Here is a 19,793-nt window from a genome sequence, read left to right as displayed (position 1 = left end):
TCTTCATTAGTGATTCCCTCTGGTGTAGGAGTCTCTGCTGTGTTAGATGGACTCACAGCATCCCTTCTACCATCACCTGGTTGTGTTCTCCCACTATAAATTCCTGTAAACCTATCATAAACACTATTATACCACCCTGAGTTCTTCTCATCCTCCCTGATAAGATCATCCGTTGGGATGTGTTCAATTGATTGTTCGTGGGGGGAGGGGGCATCATTGTCATGGTCCTCGCCAAGCTCCACTAAGTCTAAATGTCCATTCATCACTGTTGTTGTGGTTTCAGGGTCAACCACTTCTTTTACATCTTTTACGTGTTTCTCTTGAACTTCCATCTGACCGGATGCAGTTACCTCAAACTCACTTTCCACTGTCTGTTGTTCCTCTGTCATAGTTTTGGAGTTTGGTGAGGGTGTTATAGTTGCAGAAGTTAAGTCTGCCACCATATAGGTGTCTTCAATTACTCTTTCTCTGGGAGAAAGGGTATTATCCTCGGAAGTGTGAAACTTCTCTTTTTCGTCATTTGTGTACAGTGCACTCTGATGTTCAAGATTTTGTGTAGGTGTGTCAGAATTACCGCTAGCGTCAATTGTCTCAGATTCTGTTTCATCTTCCTTGAGCATTTCAGCAACTTTTGTCTGTGAAAAGTCTGCGTCTGTCTCTGTCTCATTCAAAATAACTGAGACAGGGTCATCATTAATGCTCTCTGATGAAATTGGGTCAACTCTTTCCAGCCTTTCCTCACTAGATGAATTCTGATTTGTCACATCCTCATACAATTGTGTTGAGAGTGTATCTGACTCTGCCTGTGTTCTTTCAGTATTCAGTTCTGTCATAGATTCATTAAGTACCTCCTGCTGTGCATCATTAGTCATATCCACCATTGATAAATCAGTGTCATCTAATATGTTAAATTTCTCTTCGTTGACCTGTTTCTCTTCAGTCTCTTCACTGGGTGTCACATCAGCAGTCAGTTCCACTGACTCAACCTCCAAGCTCTCGTCATTTTGTTTGGGTCGATCCTCAGTTGTCTTTTTTGCTTCACTGCTATCTGTAACCTTGGTATTGAAATCAGATGATGCAGTTTCCCTTAGCTCTTGTTCTCTATCTTGATCCAATGGTTTCTCTTGTGCTTCATTGTCCTGTTTCTCTTCAGTATGATCACTGGATGTCACATCAGCAGTCAGTTCCACTGACTCAGCCTCCAAGATTTCGTCATTTTGTTTGGGTTGATCCTCAGTTGTCTTTTTTGGTTTCCTTTGCTCCTGTTCTCTCTCTTGATCCAATGGTTGAGTCTCTTCACTTTCTTGTGACTGAGACATTTTTAGCACTTCTGTTGACTCTTCAGGCAAAACTGATTCCTGTGATTGTTCTGTTTTGTCACTGTCAATATTTGATTCATCAACGCTTGTAATATCATTACTTTGTTCTTGTGTGTCCTTGTCAATAACATGCTGTTTATCTTCAGGCTGTGAGGCCTTTCCCAGTTCTACACTTGCCTGATTCGATGTGGCCACATCAGGGTCAGAATTATTATGTCTTTCAAAAGAGGCCTCACTTAACCCTGAAAGTGCCTCCGTGATTTCCTCAAATTGTGTCGATCCAGACTGATTTGGTGTCACTTCTTTTGTATATGTAACAGCAGAGGCAAGGTCACTTTGCAGTAAATGTGAGATCGTTTCATAGGTGCCTTCTGCCATCTCAGACTCATGCAATGAATCATCTGACACATCCATGTGTCTGGTTGAATCTGCTGTATCATGGTTTGATCTGTCTCCTGACTGGTGGGTTTCTTTTTGAGTTGGCGAAACTTCAGATGTTTCATCCTTGTTTTCATATTGGTCTACCTTCTCTTCAGATTCAGTTTGACTTATTGTGGTGGTCTCTATATTTTCCATGTCTTTGCCATATTCGGTTTGTGATTCTACTGGACAAAATGACTCATCCCTTTCTTCAGATGGAGTCTTCTGATCGTCAATGTCACCGACATCTTCAATTAAGTGTTTCCTGTGCCTATCGTTATCCAAAGACATTTTCTCCCCTTCAGCAGAAAAATCATCTTTTAATAAGTACTCCTCAGATTCTTGTTTAATTTGGATCTCATCATTGTCATCAACCATGTCAGCCTTTGTCTGAGCGCTTGCATTTCCTAATGCTGATGGCAGGCCACCACTTGGGTATATCTCAGCCATATCTGTGTCACGCGTTGTCTCTGGAACAGGCATGTGTTCCGAGTCCTCAATCTTTGAAAGAGGCACACCATTTTCAAAGTGCTCCTCTTCTGTGCTATTTGTGTAATATCCTGCAGTGATATTATACATGGCATCATACCAGCCATCAGCCTCAGCTTTCTCATCAGCCTCTTCGTTTATATACTCTTTTTGAATATCTTTAAGGGATGCTTTATGGCTTTCCAGTGAACCTTCATCTCCCGCCGTAATTACACTATCAGTGGCAGTGTCTGTTGTCTCTGTTTCCTTTATTTTCTCCACTGGGTCTGTAGTGCGCTTGGATTCGGTCGGTTCTCCCTCTGATAAGATGCCTGAGCCCTGCCCCTGAGATAATTCCATGGTTTTGTCTGTGTCTGCTGTTTCACCACCACCACCAAATTTCAGGACATCCCCGATTCCAATATTTAGCCAGGAGCTATATTGTCCAAACTGTGCGTCCTGCTCCTCTGCCGGCCTTTCCTCCCCAGGCTGTACCCCTCCATCTGCTCTCTGGGTGTTATATGCATCTTTTTCAGCCTGCTTTTGACCATAGCCAAGGACATTCGTTAGATCACCCCTAATCCAGCCAAACATGGTAGATTTCTCCTCCAGTTGTTCGTCATCCAATGCAAGCTTACGTTTCCTGAATGTGTCTTGTTTCTCATAATTTCCCGGTGTGTTGTCATCAAGGTTATCACTGTCGGCATTGTTTTTGTCAGGTGTACCGAACCATCCAGTTACAGCAGAACCAATCCAGGAAGACCCACCTTGTGCTGAAGCCTCTTGTGCCACTTCATTAGAAAGATCCTCAGTCTGGTCTGTGTCCTTGTTGTTTGAAGCAGATGGTTGAAATATATCTGCGGTTTCTGAAGTGTCATGCAGTTCTTCTTTGTTGGAAATAATTTCTTCGTTTTCAGGGTGCTGTTCTTTGTATTCCTCTGGGTCATCAATTTTCATGACTTCACCATGTTCATCAATACAGAAGAAATCAAACTTCTAAAATGAAAAATCAGGAAAAGCAGCCTTAATGTCAGTGACTGTGACCACAGGAACAACACACACACACACACACACACACACACACACACACACACACACACTGTCAAAAAATAAGACAGATCCACTTGAAACAATGAACACAAATGTGACTGGCTATAAGAGCTTACAAACATGAATCGATTACCTCTGTGGGGAGTGTCATTTCTTTTTCTTTGGACACATGAATCTCATCAACTTTGACGGCATCTTTTGGAAAATATCCAAACTCCTTGTCTCTCTGAGGGGATAAAAGAAGAGTTTAATGTATCTCTATGCATTTCACATTGTTATGTCTGTCTGTGTTTATATGTAGCCTAATGCAAAACACAGATGGTTTATTTAAATACCCAACTCACACTTCCAGCCCAGAGGTCATCCCTCTTTCCAGCAAGTTTATGGTAAACAAAGATCACGTCTCCTTTTCTGAAGCTGAGAAACCGGCAGTCTGGAGCTTTAAAGTTTTTTGTTGCCAGCACACGACTCATCAATGCTACAAAATCATAAAGGAACAAAAAGTGGTTTTAAAGACTGCCCATATGCAATAGTTTGACAAATTGATTGTATTAACTTTGCCTCAATGCCTTTGCTCTAAACATGTTTTGACCTTTGTACTGTAAATCACTGCCTTCCACGTACTGAGAAATATGTGTTTTTTTTATATAAGGTAGATTGTGCTTGCAATTAAGAGGAAAATAAGATTGAATACAAAAACAACATGCAAAACTTACTTTCACACTCAGAGTCCCCACAGGTCTTCAAGTCTGACAACCCTCTGCTTTTGTTAGGAAACATGATCAGAAAAAGGCCAAGCCATATCCACAGGCAAACTTGTGATTTTGCTATGGTGTGAACAGTCCTAATAAATATGGCCATTTGGCTTTTTAGGATAGAATGTAAGGTAAATGTTAATCCATGTGTCCTTTTCCGTGTGTCGATTCCCCCCAGTCAGTGAATCACTTAAGGACAAGGAGATATGACAGCAGTGGCATCAAGAGAGTAAAGGGTCATGTTAATCATTAACATTGGTACACGCCTTTAGGCCAAAGGGGAATTGTGAAGAAGAAATAAGCTTATCAGTTTAGGTCTATTAGGTTTGATGATGATGATGTAGAATTGTCTTATAACCTGTTCATCTGTTCATCTTACATATGCAGGCTATAGTTAAGAAGATCATTCCCTCATTAGCCTTAAAAAATGGCATATGGTAATGATGAAGTGTGTTTGGTAAGAATAATACCAGGGTTTTCTATAGCCTTTCAGACTTTTCTTTATTTTTGCACATGTCATGTTAATTGGCATGTCATTCCTGGTGCCAACTATTTCTGATCAAACTGCCTCTTGGTTTACTGTTTTGTCTGTGCACAGTTGCTTACTTTCATTCTGATATATCTTCCAAATGCCTTTTACTTTCATTTGACTAGATGCTCCACAAAAAATGCTTAAGACTTTATAATGTAGGGAAAACCCTGAATACACTATGAATGCAGTCATATAAAGGCTGCCAATGGTGCCCATGTGAGGCTGATTTTGTGAAGCCTTAGCAGTGGGGTTGGGGTGTGCATTTTTCATTTCCTCAGGAAAAACAGCTCTCCTCTCCCACTGATTACAGTAGGCCTAATCATAGACCTTATCATAGGCCAGGGTCATAGGTGCCCTTTGACTCCTGCTGATAACTGGCTTGGAGTAGCCTATCCACACAGATCATCTGAAAAATGAAAATTTGTTTTGACAATTTGTCTATTAGGCCTATTTGTGTTAGTTTTAATCTAGGCAATTTCATTTCACTTTGAAGTAGGCTAATTTGAATTATATTGAAGCCTAATGTGCATTGTTATTGTTGTAGGCCTAAGTCACTTTGAACCATGCTTTGAACAAGCCTCTGCTAAGAACCATGTAGGCTAAGAACCAGTAGGCCTATTTGTTATTTTTTAAATGTATTTGTCATGTCTTGATGTCAGGGGCACGCTGGCGACTATCCGGCATCGTTTGTCTTGTTATGTGTCTTGTTTGTTGGAGCGCTTTGGGTTGAACTATGTGCATGTTAAATGCGCTTTAAAAATAAAACTGACTTGACTTGACTTGACTATTACATCTAAAATAAACTATACTATATTAAGTGTGATTATACTGTTGCTAATTGCTATTATGATCATTTCACATGAAGCTCTCATGGAGACTATTTAAAAATATTTCAGTAGCCTACTCTAGGGATACTTTCTGCGTCAGATGAAGGAATTTCTACAGAGGATTTCTGTCACAGCTGGCAACCATAGACAGTAAAAGATAGCTGGCAACACATAACTCGCGTGTTGATGTTGTCGTGGTAACGGGCGCATGCTTAATACGTCAGCATTTCAAATTTCAAGATGGAGGCACGCTGGATGCAAGGCTGTGTTTGGAAATTATAAAGGTGTTGTCAAAGTATAGAACTCGTGTTTTATCTAAAGTCATTCTGACAGGACTTCTGGTTTGTAATTCTCGTGACCTTACCTAATGGCAATACATTAGCTGGCGATACCTTGTAGAATACGACAAAATGAACTCAGACGTTGAAGACTTGATGCCTAGGCTTCTGCCAGTGGAAGCATCCGATTCTGACGAATTAGCTCTCGGTGAAACTCCCAGAAATCCAAAAGAATATCTCAGACAGGTTCAGTAAGTCTACCACTAAGTCACTTACATACTTGTAGATTGACCCTTTTGTTAACTCGAAATGTATTTACCTGCTTCAAATGAATTAGCTAATGTTAGCTCATTTTCTGTCTTGTAGACGTGAGGCGTCACTCTGTCCAGATGTTGTTGTTGCGAATATTGACCCCAAAAAACTGAAGAAACCAACTGTTAATGTCTCGGTAAGCAAAACAAATCATGAAACAATCACGGAACTTGTACAGTAAACATATGCATGTTTTAAGTAGCCTACTAACTCTACATCGCACAGTTCACGGCATGTCAAGCTGCTCCCGATGGCTATTCACCGAGTTTGAAGTGGCAGCGAAAGCAAGTCAGTAACTTCTCAGATATAAGACAGGTAATTAGTTCTGTTTGACTACTCAGAGATGTATTTTTGTGATACATCAGTTTATAAATATATACGTTTTTGTAAACTATGGTTTCTCTCTTTTTCTGCAGAGTGTCCAGAAGCACAGACAACAGTGGAGGGGGAAGGTCATTGATGACAATGTAGTTATGGTTGGTTGACATGCATTCTCAGTTGGACAAATTAATGAATAAGTCATAACTCTGGTACTGATCAGTATGTCTGTGTTCAGCCAAAGATGGATAATGAAGAAGGATGGAAAAGGTTCTGCCTGGGTGAGAGTGTTTATCTGGGCTCTAAGGTTGACCAAGGAGACAGTGATGCTCCTGGTCTCAACTATGTGAAGGTAGCCCGGCATTCATTTTTCTTTAAAAGCATTGATATAAGACTTATGCTAATGTGTTATGAGACTTATGATTGTGTTCTGTGCCACAGATTGGGTTCCCACCTTTCCTCAGTATCGTAAGCCGATTAAATCAGGTTAGTATTTGGCATAGCATGGAATAGCATTTAGACGGACTGGAATAGCATTTAGATACTGTTCAAGCAGCCTATTTCATATTGTTGTTCATTTTTCCTAGGCTACTGTTACTGCAGTGCTGGAGTATTTGAATAACTGGTTTGAAGAGAGATCATTTGTCCCACAGCTGGTAAGTATCACTATTTGCATTTGCTGTACACCTTGCAACAGAAAAATACCCTGGAAATCCAGAGTTCTCGCAGGAGCACAATTTGAATTTGCTCAGCGAGTCACACTGGCAATGAGTAATGATGCTTATTACTTATGTCCCTTGTATCGTGGTGCACCAATCACATCGGTGTATCTGATATAGGCGGGCCAGAGGTGAGCTAAACAGATGACAGTCATAGTGTTATCCAATTCCGTCGAAGTCTGGAATCAGTCAGTAAACATTGGTCCTATAGTGTTATCCAATTGCGTGTATTGAGATTTTCAAATGCATGCTTGGTGCCGCCCCCTCGTGTTGGGCCATTACATTATTTATGGCCAGACCCTCTTTTGGATTTGGGTCTGGAATCTCCAGGCTAACAGAGAAAGACAACATTTTGAAAATATATGGATAAAGTTTATTGTAGCAACTATTCTTCTTAAATCTGCCATTCTGATTGTGTTAAGATGACACTACCCTATAAGTAAATAGACTCACACATTTTCCTAAGTGTACAGTTTTATCATCTTTACAGGGTAGGTGGCTATATGCATTGTTGGCTTGCCTCGAGAAACCTCTTCTCCCTGAGGCACATTCCCTCATAAGACAACTAGCCAGACGATGTGCGAGTGTACGAGCCACTCTGGTAAGATCCCAGGATGTGCCAGGACTACTTGCTCTCTTGGGTGAAAATGAATACAAATAATACTGAGATTTATTTTGTCAGTACTCATTTGTCATCATGTTCATTTTAAAGGAGACCAAAGATGATGAAAGGTTGTCAGCACTTAACTTGTTGATATGTCTGGTTGCCAGGTAAAATATGCACACCATTTTTGCATTGTGTGTGTTTATTATTTATTTATTCATTCCTTTAGAGACATGTTATGTTTTGACGTCTGTTGAAATTGTTGTATTCCTTTGTGAAGGTACTTTGAACAGAATGACTTGGCAGATAACGACTGACTGGATTTCCAGATAAGCGGAAGTGGATACAATGATGCTTAATGTTGTACCTATGGCCTGATTGGCCAGTGTATGAGACTTCCCTGACTCAGATGCCTTATTTTATTCATTTTATACATGCATACATTTTCAACACATTATTATGTGTCACACAGTGGGGTAGCTTCATGTGATTCAATTCTGTGAAATAAAATATTATTTGTAGATACATAGGCTATTCTGGTGTTTATTTACCCATTATCACTCATAGGTACACTACTGGTCAAAAGTCTTGGGTCAATTAGAAATTTCCATTCCACTCCATTATAGACAGAATACTAAAATGATTAGACAGGCATCCCAAACAAACTCATCCATCATCTCCAACTCATTCAAAACTCTTCAGCACGGATTATCACCCGCACAAAGTCCCCCCAACATGTTACACCTCTCCTGATAGAACTACACTGCCTCCCTGTCTCTTAAGGGATCAACTTTAAAATCCTGTTGTTGACATTCAAAGCCCTTCATAACCTTTGCCCTTCATATATCACAGAACTCCTACAGACTTATACACCCTCCTGTTCACTATGTTCATCTACAGCTGGATTATTGTCAGTACCAAACATCAGGCTCACCACAATGGGAGCAAAGTCCTTTTCCTATGCTGCACTCAAACTGTGGAACTCACTCCCCTCACACATTCGTGCTCTTGACTCCATCTCACAATACAAAACAGCTCTTAAAACCCACCTTTTCAAGATAGCTTATGGACTTTAAAGTGTATTTTAATACCACTATGTTTTTCTTGTTTTTAATTAATTATTTGTTTTACTGTGTTTACTCTGTAAAGCGACATTGGGTGCTTTGAAAGGCGCTATAACAAATAAAATGTATTAGTAGTAGTAAACAGAATGTGCCTTTGGAACATTGGATTGCTGATAATGGGCAATGTAGATATTGCATTAAAGATCAGCCATTTCTGTCTAAAATAGTCGAGATCCCCTTTGCAATTATGTAAGCACATAATGTAATCTGAAAATAGCTGCCCTGATAAAAAAAAAACATTTCTAAGAGACCCCAAACTTTTAACCGTAGTGTAGGTATTTAATACCATTTATTGTCTCAGTTGCACAGTTCTCAATATACAAAATGTATGACTACACATTTGCCATGTAACTGGCAATACTTTTACAGTGAAGGCCAAGGGCCACTTGCACACTATCTTTTAGTAGCATAATTTCTTTGCCAGAATCAACTAATGAATTTAACAACCATGGATTCCCATATTTGCATTATTGCATAGACTTATATTTGTGACTGATAATTTGTGTATGCCCGTCCTACACCGTCCCAGTATCGGAGGCCATCATTGGTCCGGTTTCTATTGGTTAATGTTTCTGCCGCTAATGAGTCGCGCCCATGTTCACCCAGTGATGCTTTGCGCCGACTTCATTGATGTGTGCTTGTTGTGGCTAAGATGGCGGTGGCTGTGAGAAGTTTGCAAGATCAGCTCGAGAAAGCAAAAGAAAGCTTGAAAAATGTTGACGAAAATATCCGCAAATTAACTGGCAGAGACCCAAATGAACTCAGGTAAGCTTAATGTCGAGTGCTTGTGGAATATTTCTTACATAATCGACTAGCATTTGCACCGCCCTGGCTAGCTAGCTAGCCAATTTATCACTAGCTGGCTAGTAAGCTAACATGCGTGTGTGCTGAGGTAACGTTAGCAAGCTGAACGTTTAGTCAGGTGTCCGTGGATGTTCCGAGTATTGCAGTTTGCTAATTTGTTTCCTACATGCCAATAATTTCCGTTTACGGTGTATCATTTCAGATTCCTTTATAAGAGAGTTTGACTTGTATAACCTCATGTTCCCTATGCTAGTTAGCCACACTCCCCCTTGAGCTTGCACATTTCCTAGGCATGCTGTTTATTTAGCTAGTCAGCTAGCATAACAGCTCATTCTGAAGCTTCCATCAAGATGCGGATGTTTGCATGATATGTTGACGTTTAACATGAATGTATTCGGTTCTACGCTAGATGCACTTAATTGGTTTGTAGTAATTACCAGTATCTTCCTTATTTAATTGCATACCATTACGTGCAGTCTGTTCCGCTAGCCATCTGACTTCTCTAAGGTTACAACGTAGGCAGCCAGACCAGTAGTTGTGCTATACAGTCTCCGGCCTTACCAGGTCAAGTATTTTGTATAGTAAAAGGGTTTGGTTTAATGTGGTACGTACCACTTTCGTGGGGCAAATCAGAGATGCATAATGTCACCAACTAACTTAAAATGCTCATATGATCTTATAACTATTTTTTTGTTCTAATTTTGTCAGCATCGAGGTGGTGTATCTCCCTATAGTGTAAGTGTCAGAAACGTTGTATTTACCTTAACCTGTTCTCTCTACTTTTCAGACCTGGCCAAGCCAGGCGACTGACTGTCCCAGGCCCCGGTGGAGGTAGGGGGCGTGGCATCAACTTGTTGAGGTAATCTATTGAGTTGGTTTTACTCAAGTTTTTGAATTGAGCTGAGGTTGATTCACCTTTTCCTGCGGACCCTATTCATGAGAAGAACTTGTTTTTGCAGGCGTGGACTCTCTGACTCTGGTGGAGGACCTCCAGCTAAGCAAAGGGATATTGAAGGAGCACTTCTGCGGTAAGGAAGGCAAATGTAATTTGCAACATTTAGTTGCCAGGTTAAGCTGCTGGCTGTTCACAATCAATGGCGTTTTTGTTAGAAGCACAAGTTTTGGACTTTTTGAAGACTTGAAGTATGGTTTTGTTTTTGAGGGCCTTTCCTAACACAGTTTGACATTTCTTTGCTTCTTAGACTGGCTGGAGACCAGAGAGCAAGGAGAGATTCACGCCATGACAGTGACGCTGAGGATGATGACGATGTCAAAAAAGTGAGGAAACTCTCCCTTGCATTTCAGAGTCATATAATTACTATCTAAAAGGTAGCACTATAATGGAATCAGAAACTGGCTAGTTAAAAGAAAGTGTTGACCTTTGAGAACAGGCCACATTTGAAGGACCGATTTCACTAACGTTTGTCTTTGTACCTGTAGCCAGCGTTGCAGTCATCCGTCGTTGCTACCTCCAAAGAGCGTACACGTCGAGATCTGATTCAGGATCAGACCATGGATGAGCGAGGAAAGCAAAGGTAATGGTTTTCAAACTGTTGTTCAGTTTTTACTTTCATCATGGAGTCTTAAATACCCAGACAGTTTCTTTCCATTTTATTTGTGCACATTTGTCTGAAAAGCTCATGATTTCTGTATCCTTCAGCCTTGCAATAGTGTCTCAGATGGAAGGGTTCCCCCCTTCACTTTCTCTTTTTTTTCAGAAATCGACGCATGTTTGGCCTGTTGATGGGAACATTACAGAAATTTAAACAAGAATCTAATGTCGCTAACGACAGGGTAAGAATGAAATGCTACTTGACATGGTGTAGTACACCATGTTTTTAAAACATGTTTGTGATTAGTTTTAGTCAATATCCCAACATTTTTTATTTCTCTTGTGGAAGAAATTGAACTCATCACAGAAATGTATTGTGGAAAAGTTAACTCCCCCCCCCTAATCTAGCTCAAAGTGGATCTTTCATATATTCAAGATTCATTAGATATAAAGTGAAATATTGCAAGCCATTTTTTGTTGTAATCTTGATTACGACTTACAGGTCATGAAAAAATTAGTATCTCAAAATATTAGAAGAAAGAGGTTATAGTACAGAAATGTTGGTGATCTGAGCCTTTAAACTCTGGTTTAGTAAACACAACCACAATCATGGGAAAGACTGCAGACTTGATAGTTGTCCAGAAGAACTGGACCGTTGCTCAGTGGTCCAAACTTTTCACATAAAAACAGAATTTGCATTTCATTTGGATATCAGGGTCCAATCATTGTCCTGAGAGTCTGGAGGAAGAGTGGAGAGGCACAGAATCCAAGTTGCTTGAAGTCCAGTTTGATGTTTCCACATTCAGTGATTTGGGGTGCCATGCCATTTGCTGGTTTTTGTCCACTATGTTTTATCAAGTCTAGAGTTAATGCAACCTTCTACCAGGAGATTTTAGTCATACCTGCAAACTAGTCGCTTTTTGGCGAAAATCGCCGTTTTGAATCAAAATATGTCATCTATGTGAATCGTGTAGATCCGAAGAGGTTTTTTTTTTTTTGGGGGGGGGGGGGTCAATTTCCCATAATCTGGAGTGAGACTATCGTAGATATCATGCGAGATTGATAGAGCGAGGTAAAGTGACACGACATAGAGAGAGAATGGCAGGCAAGTGATTGGATTGGTAGGCCTACTGTTAGGACTGTCATTTTAATTTGTAGAAGTATCAAATGAAGCCATACTTAAATTCTGCTTACTGTTTCATATTTCACTTTATATCTAATGAATCTAGAATATATGAAAGATCCACTTATTGAACTAAATTACAGGGCTTAAAATTAATTTGTAAAAATGGGGGGGGGGGGGGGGATTCCCCCCTTCAGTGCTTAACATAGGGGGATTAATACAGTTGGGCCGGGGGCATACATTTTACAAACTGAAATGCTATCAGACAGCGCTGTAAAATGTGTGCGTGAATTTCTCGACTTGCGGGACTTAAATAAATTATGTGCAATACCTACAATCCCGCGCTGAAATGTAGGCCCTGAAATTACGGGGTAAAAATGAACTTGTGCACGATATTCAAATTTTGAGACCCACCTGTAGGGTGAATTAAAAAAAAAAAAAAAAAAAATTGCCTTGCCTCAGTGTCTTGGTATTTTGTCTGCAGTAAGTAGAAATGGGCCATGTAGTGCTGTATAACACGACTTCATAAATTTGCATAGTCATTGGTGGTGGATGACATTTTGAAACTTAACAGTTAATTTAATCTTTGGGAATTGCCTTTCTGTGCTTTTGTCTTTTTTTATTCTCTCCTCAGCAAAAAAGACGACAGGAGATTGAGCAGAAATTGGAAGTGCAAGCTGAGCAAGAACGTAAGAAAGTGGAGAGCGAGAGACGAGAGCTCTTTGAAGAGAGACGAGCAAAACAGACTGAGCTGAGGCTTCTGGAGCAGAAAGTGGAACTTGCCCAGTTGGTAAGTATCTCACACTTTTTTTTTTTTGTCCTTTCGAGTGCTTCCTTTTTTTGAGTGGAAGTTCTCTGGAGAAATCCTATTCAGACAGAAATCAAAAGTTGGAGTTCCCTAAAATTCCGTGTCTTAGTTCTCCCTCAAGTTCTTTGCTATTGAGGACTCAAACTCTACCACTGTGCACTCACTTGCCCTGTTGTCTCATTTTTTTTTTCATAGCAAGAGGAGTGGAATGCACACAATGCAAAGATAGTCAAGTTCATTCGTACAAAGACTAAGCCGCCCATCTTTTACGTGCCTGGTAAAATGTGCTCTGCAACCCAGAAGCTGTTAGAGGAATCTCAGAAAAAAATGAATGGTAAGTGGCGGTAGTTTCTCTTATCTAAACACAGTTATGTTTACCCTTATGCTGTACCCCAAATTAATTGAATGCATGAAAGAGAAAGGGTATTTTTTCCCTATGAAATGCAAAAGAGATAGTTGTTGTAAGAGGAAAACATAGATGATGTGTTTTTACTCTGGGAAAGTAAAAATAAGACCCTTGACTCACTTGACAAATGACTCATTTAAAAGAAGAATATAAAGAAGAAAGGAATGGAACTCTGTGCTTTTGTTCTCATTTGGTTGGCTGCAAATATGTATTTTTCTAATTTTCAAAAGGTTTTCATGGTTGATGTTGTTCATTGTCAGTGTTGTAATGCCGTTGCATATTTAACTACACCACATGGTGCCTCCACTGAAACTATGGTATGGTAGTATTGATTACTGGTGGAAGGTACTTTTGGAATGCACTGGAATGGTAGAGATCACCTCTGGCTTCTTGCAGGCATGTTTGAGGAGAGGCGTAAGGCTTTTGCCGAGCAGCTCAACAAGATGGAGGCTCGGCCGCGGCGCCAGTCCCAGAGGGCTGGCGACCGGGAACAGGACGAGCGCACCCAGGAGGAAGGCGTGAAGAAAGAAGAGCAAGAGGAGGGTAAGCCGGGTCAGGTAGTGGAGGTGACGGGTAACCGCCACAATGTGGAGATGGAGGAGGATGAGGAGGAGGAGGAAGAGGACAAGGAGGAAGATGAGATGGAGGAAGGGGAAGAGAAAGAGAAGGAGCCTAAGGGTAGAGCAGGGCACCGGCAGGACAAGGAGTCGGGTCAGAAAGGGCAGGGGGATGAGAAGAGGAAGAGGGTAGAGGATAAGGATGAGGAGGACGAGTCTGAGGAGGAGGTAGAGGCCAGGGTAGCAGAGGAGCAGATGGAGGTAGTCGAGGTGGAGAAGAGGAAGGAAGAGGAGGAAGCAGGTAAGGTGGATCATACTATGGAGGAGAGCCCAGAGGCAGAGGTGATGGCAGAGGAGGTAGGTAGCCAGAGTAGGCAGGACAAGGAGGACGGGGAGGGTAAGGGCCCCCAGCAGCAGGAGCCGTTGACGACCGAGCCCCAAACCCCAGAAAATGGCATGGAAGGCCAGCCGGCTGACGCCAAAGATCCAGTCCTGGAACTTTCAATCCCTCTAGTGGAAGCCACAGATGGCTCCCCAGCCCCAGTTCCCCAAACTGCAGCACTTGGCGGTACCGCTCTTGCCGGTCCTAATACCGATGCACCCCTCGACACCCCCATTGAACCGTCCACACAGGAACAACCTGCCGCCCTCCCGTCTCCTGCAAAGGACGCGCCAAAAGAGGCCAGCACGGACGGCCAGCCCGAGGCAATCCGGGACCGCGGCCGCGCCAAGGGCCGGGACAAGGACAAGGACAAGAAGAGCAAGAGCCGTGGCGGCAGCAGCTCCTCGTCCTCGAGCAGCTCTGGCAGCACGTCGTCCAGCGGGTCCAGCTCCTCGTCTAGCGGGTCCAGCTCCCACAGCAGCTCCAGCGGCAGCTCGTCCAGCTCTTCCAGCTCCTCCAGCAGGAGCCGTAGCCGGGGCAGGGACGGGCACGGCCACAACCGTGACCGCAAGCGCCGGAGGAGGCCCTCCGACCGGGAGAGGAAGAAGGGAGGCGACCGCAGCCACAAGTCCTCCAAGAGTGGTGGCGCTAGTGGCCGGGACGGAAAAGGATCTAAGGATAAGTCGGACCGGAAGAGAACCGGCTCGGAGGGAAGCCGTTCAGGGAAGAGGCACTCGCGTAGCGACCGTGACCACAAGTCCGACCGTAAAGAGAAAAGGCGTTGAAAATATAGGTTTAAAAAAAATCTTCTAAGTGTCAGATGTCTATCTTGAGAATGCAATGAGGCTGGCAGTTGGCAGTCATATGCTGGATGTTGAACTGCAGAAATTGAGTGGGGAATTACTGGGGGGGGGGGTCTAGGACTGTTGAATGAAGTCTCCACATCTCAAAATGTTTGATCAAATATGGGCCTTTTTTTTTTTTTTTTACCTTTATCTCCATCACCAGATTTCAGTCTAGCACCTAATAATTTTCCTTTTAGGAGTCGTGTGCTTTCATCTGTAATTTTTAAAACTTCTTTTTAGTCTGATTCATGGCAACGGTTCTGTTTTTTTCTTTCTCCTTTTTTCCCCTCTTCCCCCTTTTTTTAAATAAACCTCAGTGCATATGCTAAGCTAAGGGATGAGCCAAGGAGATGTGTGTCTCAAAGTGATCTTTTGCTCTTGCGGTGTGGGGCTGGCTGTTTGTCCCATTTTTGCGCTGTAGAATATCGGGCTGCGCTATACAGGTGTACCTCTTTTCTTTTTTAGCTATTTTAGCAAATGTTGACTCTTTGCCAGATCAAATAAGGGAAGACGGGGAGTCTTTTATGAGGTTAGCTTCATAAAAGGATGTTTTTTTGTACAATTGACAGAAAACAATAAAAAGAGGTTAATTGAAACTGCTTCGATCTCATTTTTGTTACGGATGCGTGCCATTAAATAACTACAGGTTTTGTCTCTAGGCAGATTTTTATGTGAGTGAACCGATGGTTGCAGTTTCAGGCTATGCAACATAAGGCTGTAACATATGGAGGAACATCGATTCAGTAAAAAGCCCGAATGGCAGAATATGCCTTGCTTGGAGTTTTGCCAGTATTTGACAACTACTGGCGGTCTTTGAGAGGGCACTCATACACATGAAGGAGTTGATGGAGGAGAGTAGACCTGCAAAATTGTAATTGCAATATGAACCAATGCTATTACCTAATCGCAAAAGCTACACATAATTGTGCACAGTTAATTTTGTCACATTATGACATTCATTTCAACCTCCTTGATTATGCCACTTCTGGTTGGTGGGTGTGCGTAGTGTGTGAGGGGCACACAATTCAAATTGGTGAGATTTATAGTCGGTCGGGGGTGCTGTGCTTGTGCATCAGGTGTGCTCACCAATCGGGTGGCACAAATTAAAGAAACATTTGGGATATTGAACTGAATCAATTGACATTCAAAAAGTCAAATCAGAAATCGCAATATCTATCAGAATAATCGCAATTAGATATTTTCCCCAAATGGTGCCTTGAGGAAAGTGAAGCCATCGGAAGTAAATATCAAACCGTCCAGGGGGAGCTGGTAGTGGAAAGGTGTCTTTGAATACTTAAAGTAGGTCCGTATCTGTTAACGAGTTTGTAATGACTACGTAAAATAGATAGAGCTGGTAAAGATAAATGGCTTGTGTGTTTCAAATGATGCCTCTGTGGAGTGTTCATGCAGCTCAGCTCTGCACCAGCCAAACCAGTTTTACTGCAGGCTTGGAGTAAACTCGAGCCCCACTCCATCATTATTCCATGCAGGTGAGAACTTAATGTATTTTTCTCCATGTTGCCAAGGAACTGCGGGTGGAGTTGATCCACAGCTTGGTGTCAACATGCTGCTTTATGGAACAAAGGCTCCCATTTATTTTGTCAGAGAATGAGTTGGTCAAATTTCAGGTGTGGTTTAGTTTCTATGAAAGATCTGACCAAAGGTTGGGTTCAAGTGTTCACCTGTCCCTCTTATGTTGTGGTTTTGTGTGTATGGTCTATGGTGGAGTAGCAGAGGTGCCCTAGTCAATAAATATTGGATGTTTGGATTGGACCACTGCCCTTCATACCAGCTTCAAGTCTGTGTAAATCAAATGTAATCAGGCCTTAAGCCGATGGGATCATTGGTATGCTGCCTAAACATATTGTGGTCATTAGCATTCCTGGTTGATGCCACTGGAATTTACTTTTACTTGTGAGTCCTCTTTTGTTTGAGTGTTCTGAATGTCTCCATATAACTGGTGACCTTAATCATTATTCCCTGTCAATTGGAAGCATCCCGATGTGCCTTATGTTACAAGCCCCTAACATCAATGATCCCATATGCAGCAGTCATTAAGGTGTTCAGTTTGTCAGAGCCTGATGTAACATTGTCTTACCACTTGGTGGCAGTAAAACTCTTTGACCCGACCTGCCTTGAGTGGCATGGTTAGCAGAGTTGTGAATAATGAAACCAAGTGCACAAAATATGAATAATTCAAGAGATGATCAAGAGCGTATTATACCCTCCACTATATACTCAAAATCCACCAGACCGGTGGTGCCTTTTTCACAAGGTGAAATACAACTTCCAGTCAGGTGATAGTCACTCCATATTGCTTATTGATATCCAGCCGACAATCTAATATCAGTGTTCCACCTGCATTTGAAATGCCCCCATCTATGAAATGTCAAGATGACCAGTCCATGTATTGTCATTTTCAATTCACACCTCACAAGTCATCATTCTGGGACCCCCACGAAGGTTATCGATGGTGGATCGGCTCATTTTGTCAGGATTGCAGATCATGATTGGTGGCATCGGAAGAGAAAGATGCAGAAGAGAGGAAAAGATTGCGCAACTGTTTTTCAAATCAAGTACCCGTGTGAGTAGGCGTGCTAATTTGGGATCCCTTTAGTCCAGCCTCCAATCGTTTAGCATACTCAACTGAGATTGGGGTGTTGGGGTTGGTTGTTTGTTTATTTATATCAGTATAAGACTTGTGTTTATTGTAGGCCTATTACTGGAGCTCATTGCCCTGCCCCTGGCGAGGTCCTACAGCCGACCAAAAGTGAGCAGTCAGCTGTTCTCCCTCTCATTAGCGGGCGCCCTGCATCTCTGATGAGACTGGAGAGTGAAGCCCTCGATTGATCCAACCCTGATGAAAAACTGCTGGATAAACAGGATCGTTTGGGTGGGGGTCTTGGAAGAGGCCAGCCCTGAGGGACTTTGATTAAGGGTCTTGAGGAGGGACAGGGGGACAAAGCGTATTAGAACCCTTTGCTTAGTGAGATGTCCCTGTTGTGTACCAGAGTGTTGATTTATGACTATATGTCTCCATTTATAAGCTGTTAATACGGACTTGGTGTTTGTAGTCATCGTGAAAGCCACCATACTGTGGTGCAGCCTAAGATGGATTTTAAGGCACTTGCAGACTCGCACGGCAATGTCAGGTGATTGACTCACTCATCTAATGTCTGAGCGAATCCATTTGGAAGGAAAGGCTGTGTACCAGATAGATCTGAAAGACTGGTATGACGTGGCTAGCAGTGAGCGTGAACGTTTTGGGACATAATATTCTCATTTGTAAAAGCCAATCTTTCTGTGTGTGTGTGTGTGTGTGGCCAGCCAGAGGCTTCAGCGGCGGCTCCACTTTCTCGGCGGTCAGCGGTTTGCAGTTCTTCCGGCGCAAAGAACAGGCAGATATTTCCCGATCAATAGCGAGATTCTTCCCCTCTAAAGCTTCAAAAGCCACAAGGTTGAGCTGGGTTTATGAGATCTTGCCAGAACCCCCCCCCCCCCCCCATCATCCTCTCTCTCCTCTGTCATCCTCCCCTCGTCTGTGGCTACACCTCAGAATGGACACTGCACTATAAGATTTATGCTGTTAAAGCAACACCAAAGAACTTTTCATCTGTCGCACAGACTATTTGTCTATCCAGCACCGGCTTTGCAAATAACAATGTCCACAGACAAGGTAGAATAAGTTGCATGATTTTATGAAAGTACGATGTATTGCGACATCAGATGCAAGTCAAATTTGTAGTTTCTCATGTCTCATTCCATCGAACTACAGATCCGCTACCCGATGCAGCAAACTTACATAGTGCGGTAATAGCCGATAGAGGGCCGCGAAGCGAATGCAGAAAGTGCCGTTCACCATGTTACGAGTTGATGAACCACTGAAACGATTTTGGAAACATTATTTTAAGGTACAAAAAACTCTTTGGTGTTGCTTTAACACCTAATGTTTCCTTCAAATCCTCACTATGGGACTGGGAATGATTTTCTGGATTGAGGTGTATATGGGCTGGACGTTGTGAGGTATTGGTGGCGCGTGGAGACAAAGTGCCCATACCCACATTGACTTCAGTGACTTTAAAGTAGTTGAGCCTTGCATATGTCATCTTAGATTGATGCCGTCTCCCTTATTATGACCGCCGCGCAGCGAAGCGGCGGTCATATAGGTTTAGTCAGAAATTTTTTTTTTTTCTTTTTCTTTTTTTTTTTTCTTTTTCGCATGCCCAAATTTCCGTCAATGAGTCCCGGGACACTGAAAGACCGGGGTACACGAAACTTGGTGGGCATGTAACCCCACATGGATAGCATGGAACCATCGTTTTTTCATCACAATATCTCTGGCTGACAAGGTCAAAACTGCACGAAATTAAAAGTGTAGGATCATTATGACACCCTCCGAATGCATGCCAAGTTTTGTGTACTTTCGTTCATGGGGGGCCTTACAATAAAATAATTTATGTGTACATTTAGTGACGTACACCAACAAGGATTCCCGGGACACTGAAAGACTGGGGTACACAAAACTTGGTGGGCATGTACCCCCACATGGATAGCATGGAACCGTCATTTTTCGTTTTGATCTGTAGCCCC

At 42.3% G+C, this 19,793-nt stretch overlaps 2 protein-coding genes across 2 annotated transcripts; both read left to right on the top strand.

The window, feature by feature from the left end:
* The first annotated feature begins 5,605 nt into the window (after nt 1-5,605).
* Nucleotides 5,606-8,127, top strand: gemin2 (gem (nuclear organelle) associated protein 2). Its single transcript, XM_076299885.1, has 10 exons — nt 5,606-5,900; nt 6,016-6,097; nt 6,187-6,276; nt 6,378-6,437; nt 6,518-6,631; nt 6,721-6,765; nt 6,867-6,935; nt 7,489-7,599; nt 7,711-7,769; nt 7,883-8,127. Exons 1-10 carry the CDS (start codon nt 5,782-5,784, stop codon nt 7,917-7,919), a joined length of 786 nt encoding a protein of 261 aa, XP_076156000.1. The 5' UTR covers nt 5,606-5,781; the 3' UTR covers nt 7,920-8,127.
* Nucleotides 8,128-9,351: 1,224 nt separating this feature from the next.
* Nucleotides 9,352-15,799, top strand: pnn (pinin, desmosome associated protein). Its single transcript, XM_076300515.1, has 9 exons — nt 9,352-9,491; nt 10,318-10,389; nt 10,490-10,558; nt 10,733-10,808; nt 10,971-11,065; nt 11,249-11,324; nt 12,840-12,995; nt 13,209-13,347; nt 13,816-15,799. Exons 1-9 carry the CDS (start codon nt 9,379-9,381, stop codon nt 15,141-15,143), a joined length of 2,124 nt encoding a protein of 707 aa, XP_076156630.1. The 5' UTR covers nt 9,352-9,378; the 3' UTR covers nt 15,144-15,799.
* The last annotated feature ends 3,994 nt before the right edge of the window (nt 15,800-19,793 follow it).

Source organism: Alosa pseudoharengus, unplaced genomic scaffold (assembly GCF_046254945.1).
Source record: "Alosa pseudoharengus isolate Yale_2024_CS ecotype anadromous, Long Island Sound unplaced genomic scaffold, YU_APseudo_1.1 YU_APseudo_1.1_scf_22, whole genome shotgun sequence".
Taxonomy (NCBI): domain Eukaryota; kingdom Metazoa; phylum Chordata; class Actinopteri; order Clupeiformes; family Clupeidae; genus Alosa; species Alosa pseudoharengus.
This window is presented reverse-complemented; position numbering and strand designations above follow the sequence as displayed.

Bases quoted from the DNA above. Each gene is read 5' to 3' on its own strand.
- gemin2 (XM_076299885.1), top strand. From the start codon at position 5,782: ATGAACTCAGACGTTGAAGACTTGATGCCTAGGCTTCTGCCAGTGGAA. The intron at 6,936-7,488 runs GTAAGTATCACT...TCATCTTTACAG, and splicing joins GATCATTTGTCCCACAGCTG to GGTAGGTGGCTATATGCATT. The intron at 7,770-7,882 runs GTAAAATATGCA...TCCTTTGTGAAG, and splicing joins TTGATATGTCTGGTTGCCAG to GTACTTTGAACAGAATGACT.
- pnn (XM_076300515.1), top strand. From the start codon at position 9,379: ATGGCGGTGGCTGTGAGAAGTTTGCAAGATCAGCTCGAGAAAGCAAAA. The intron at 10,809-10,970 runs GTGAGGAAACTC...TTGTACCTGTAG, and splicing joins ATGATGACGATGTCAAAAAA to CCAGCGTTGCAGTCATCCGT. The intron at 13,348-13,815 runs GTAAGTGGCGGT...GGCTTCTTGCAG, and splicing joins ATCTCAGAAAAAAATGAATG to GCATGTTTGAGGAGAGGCGT.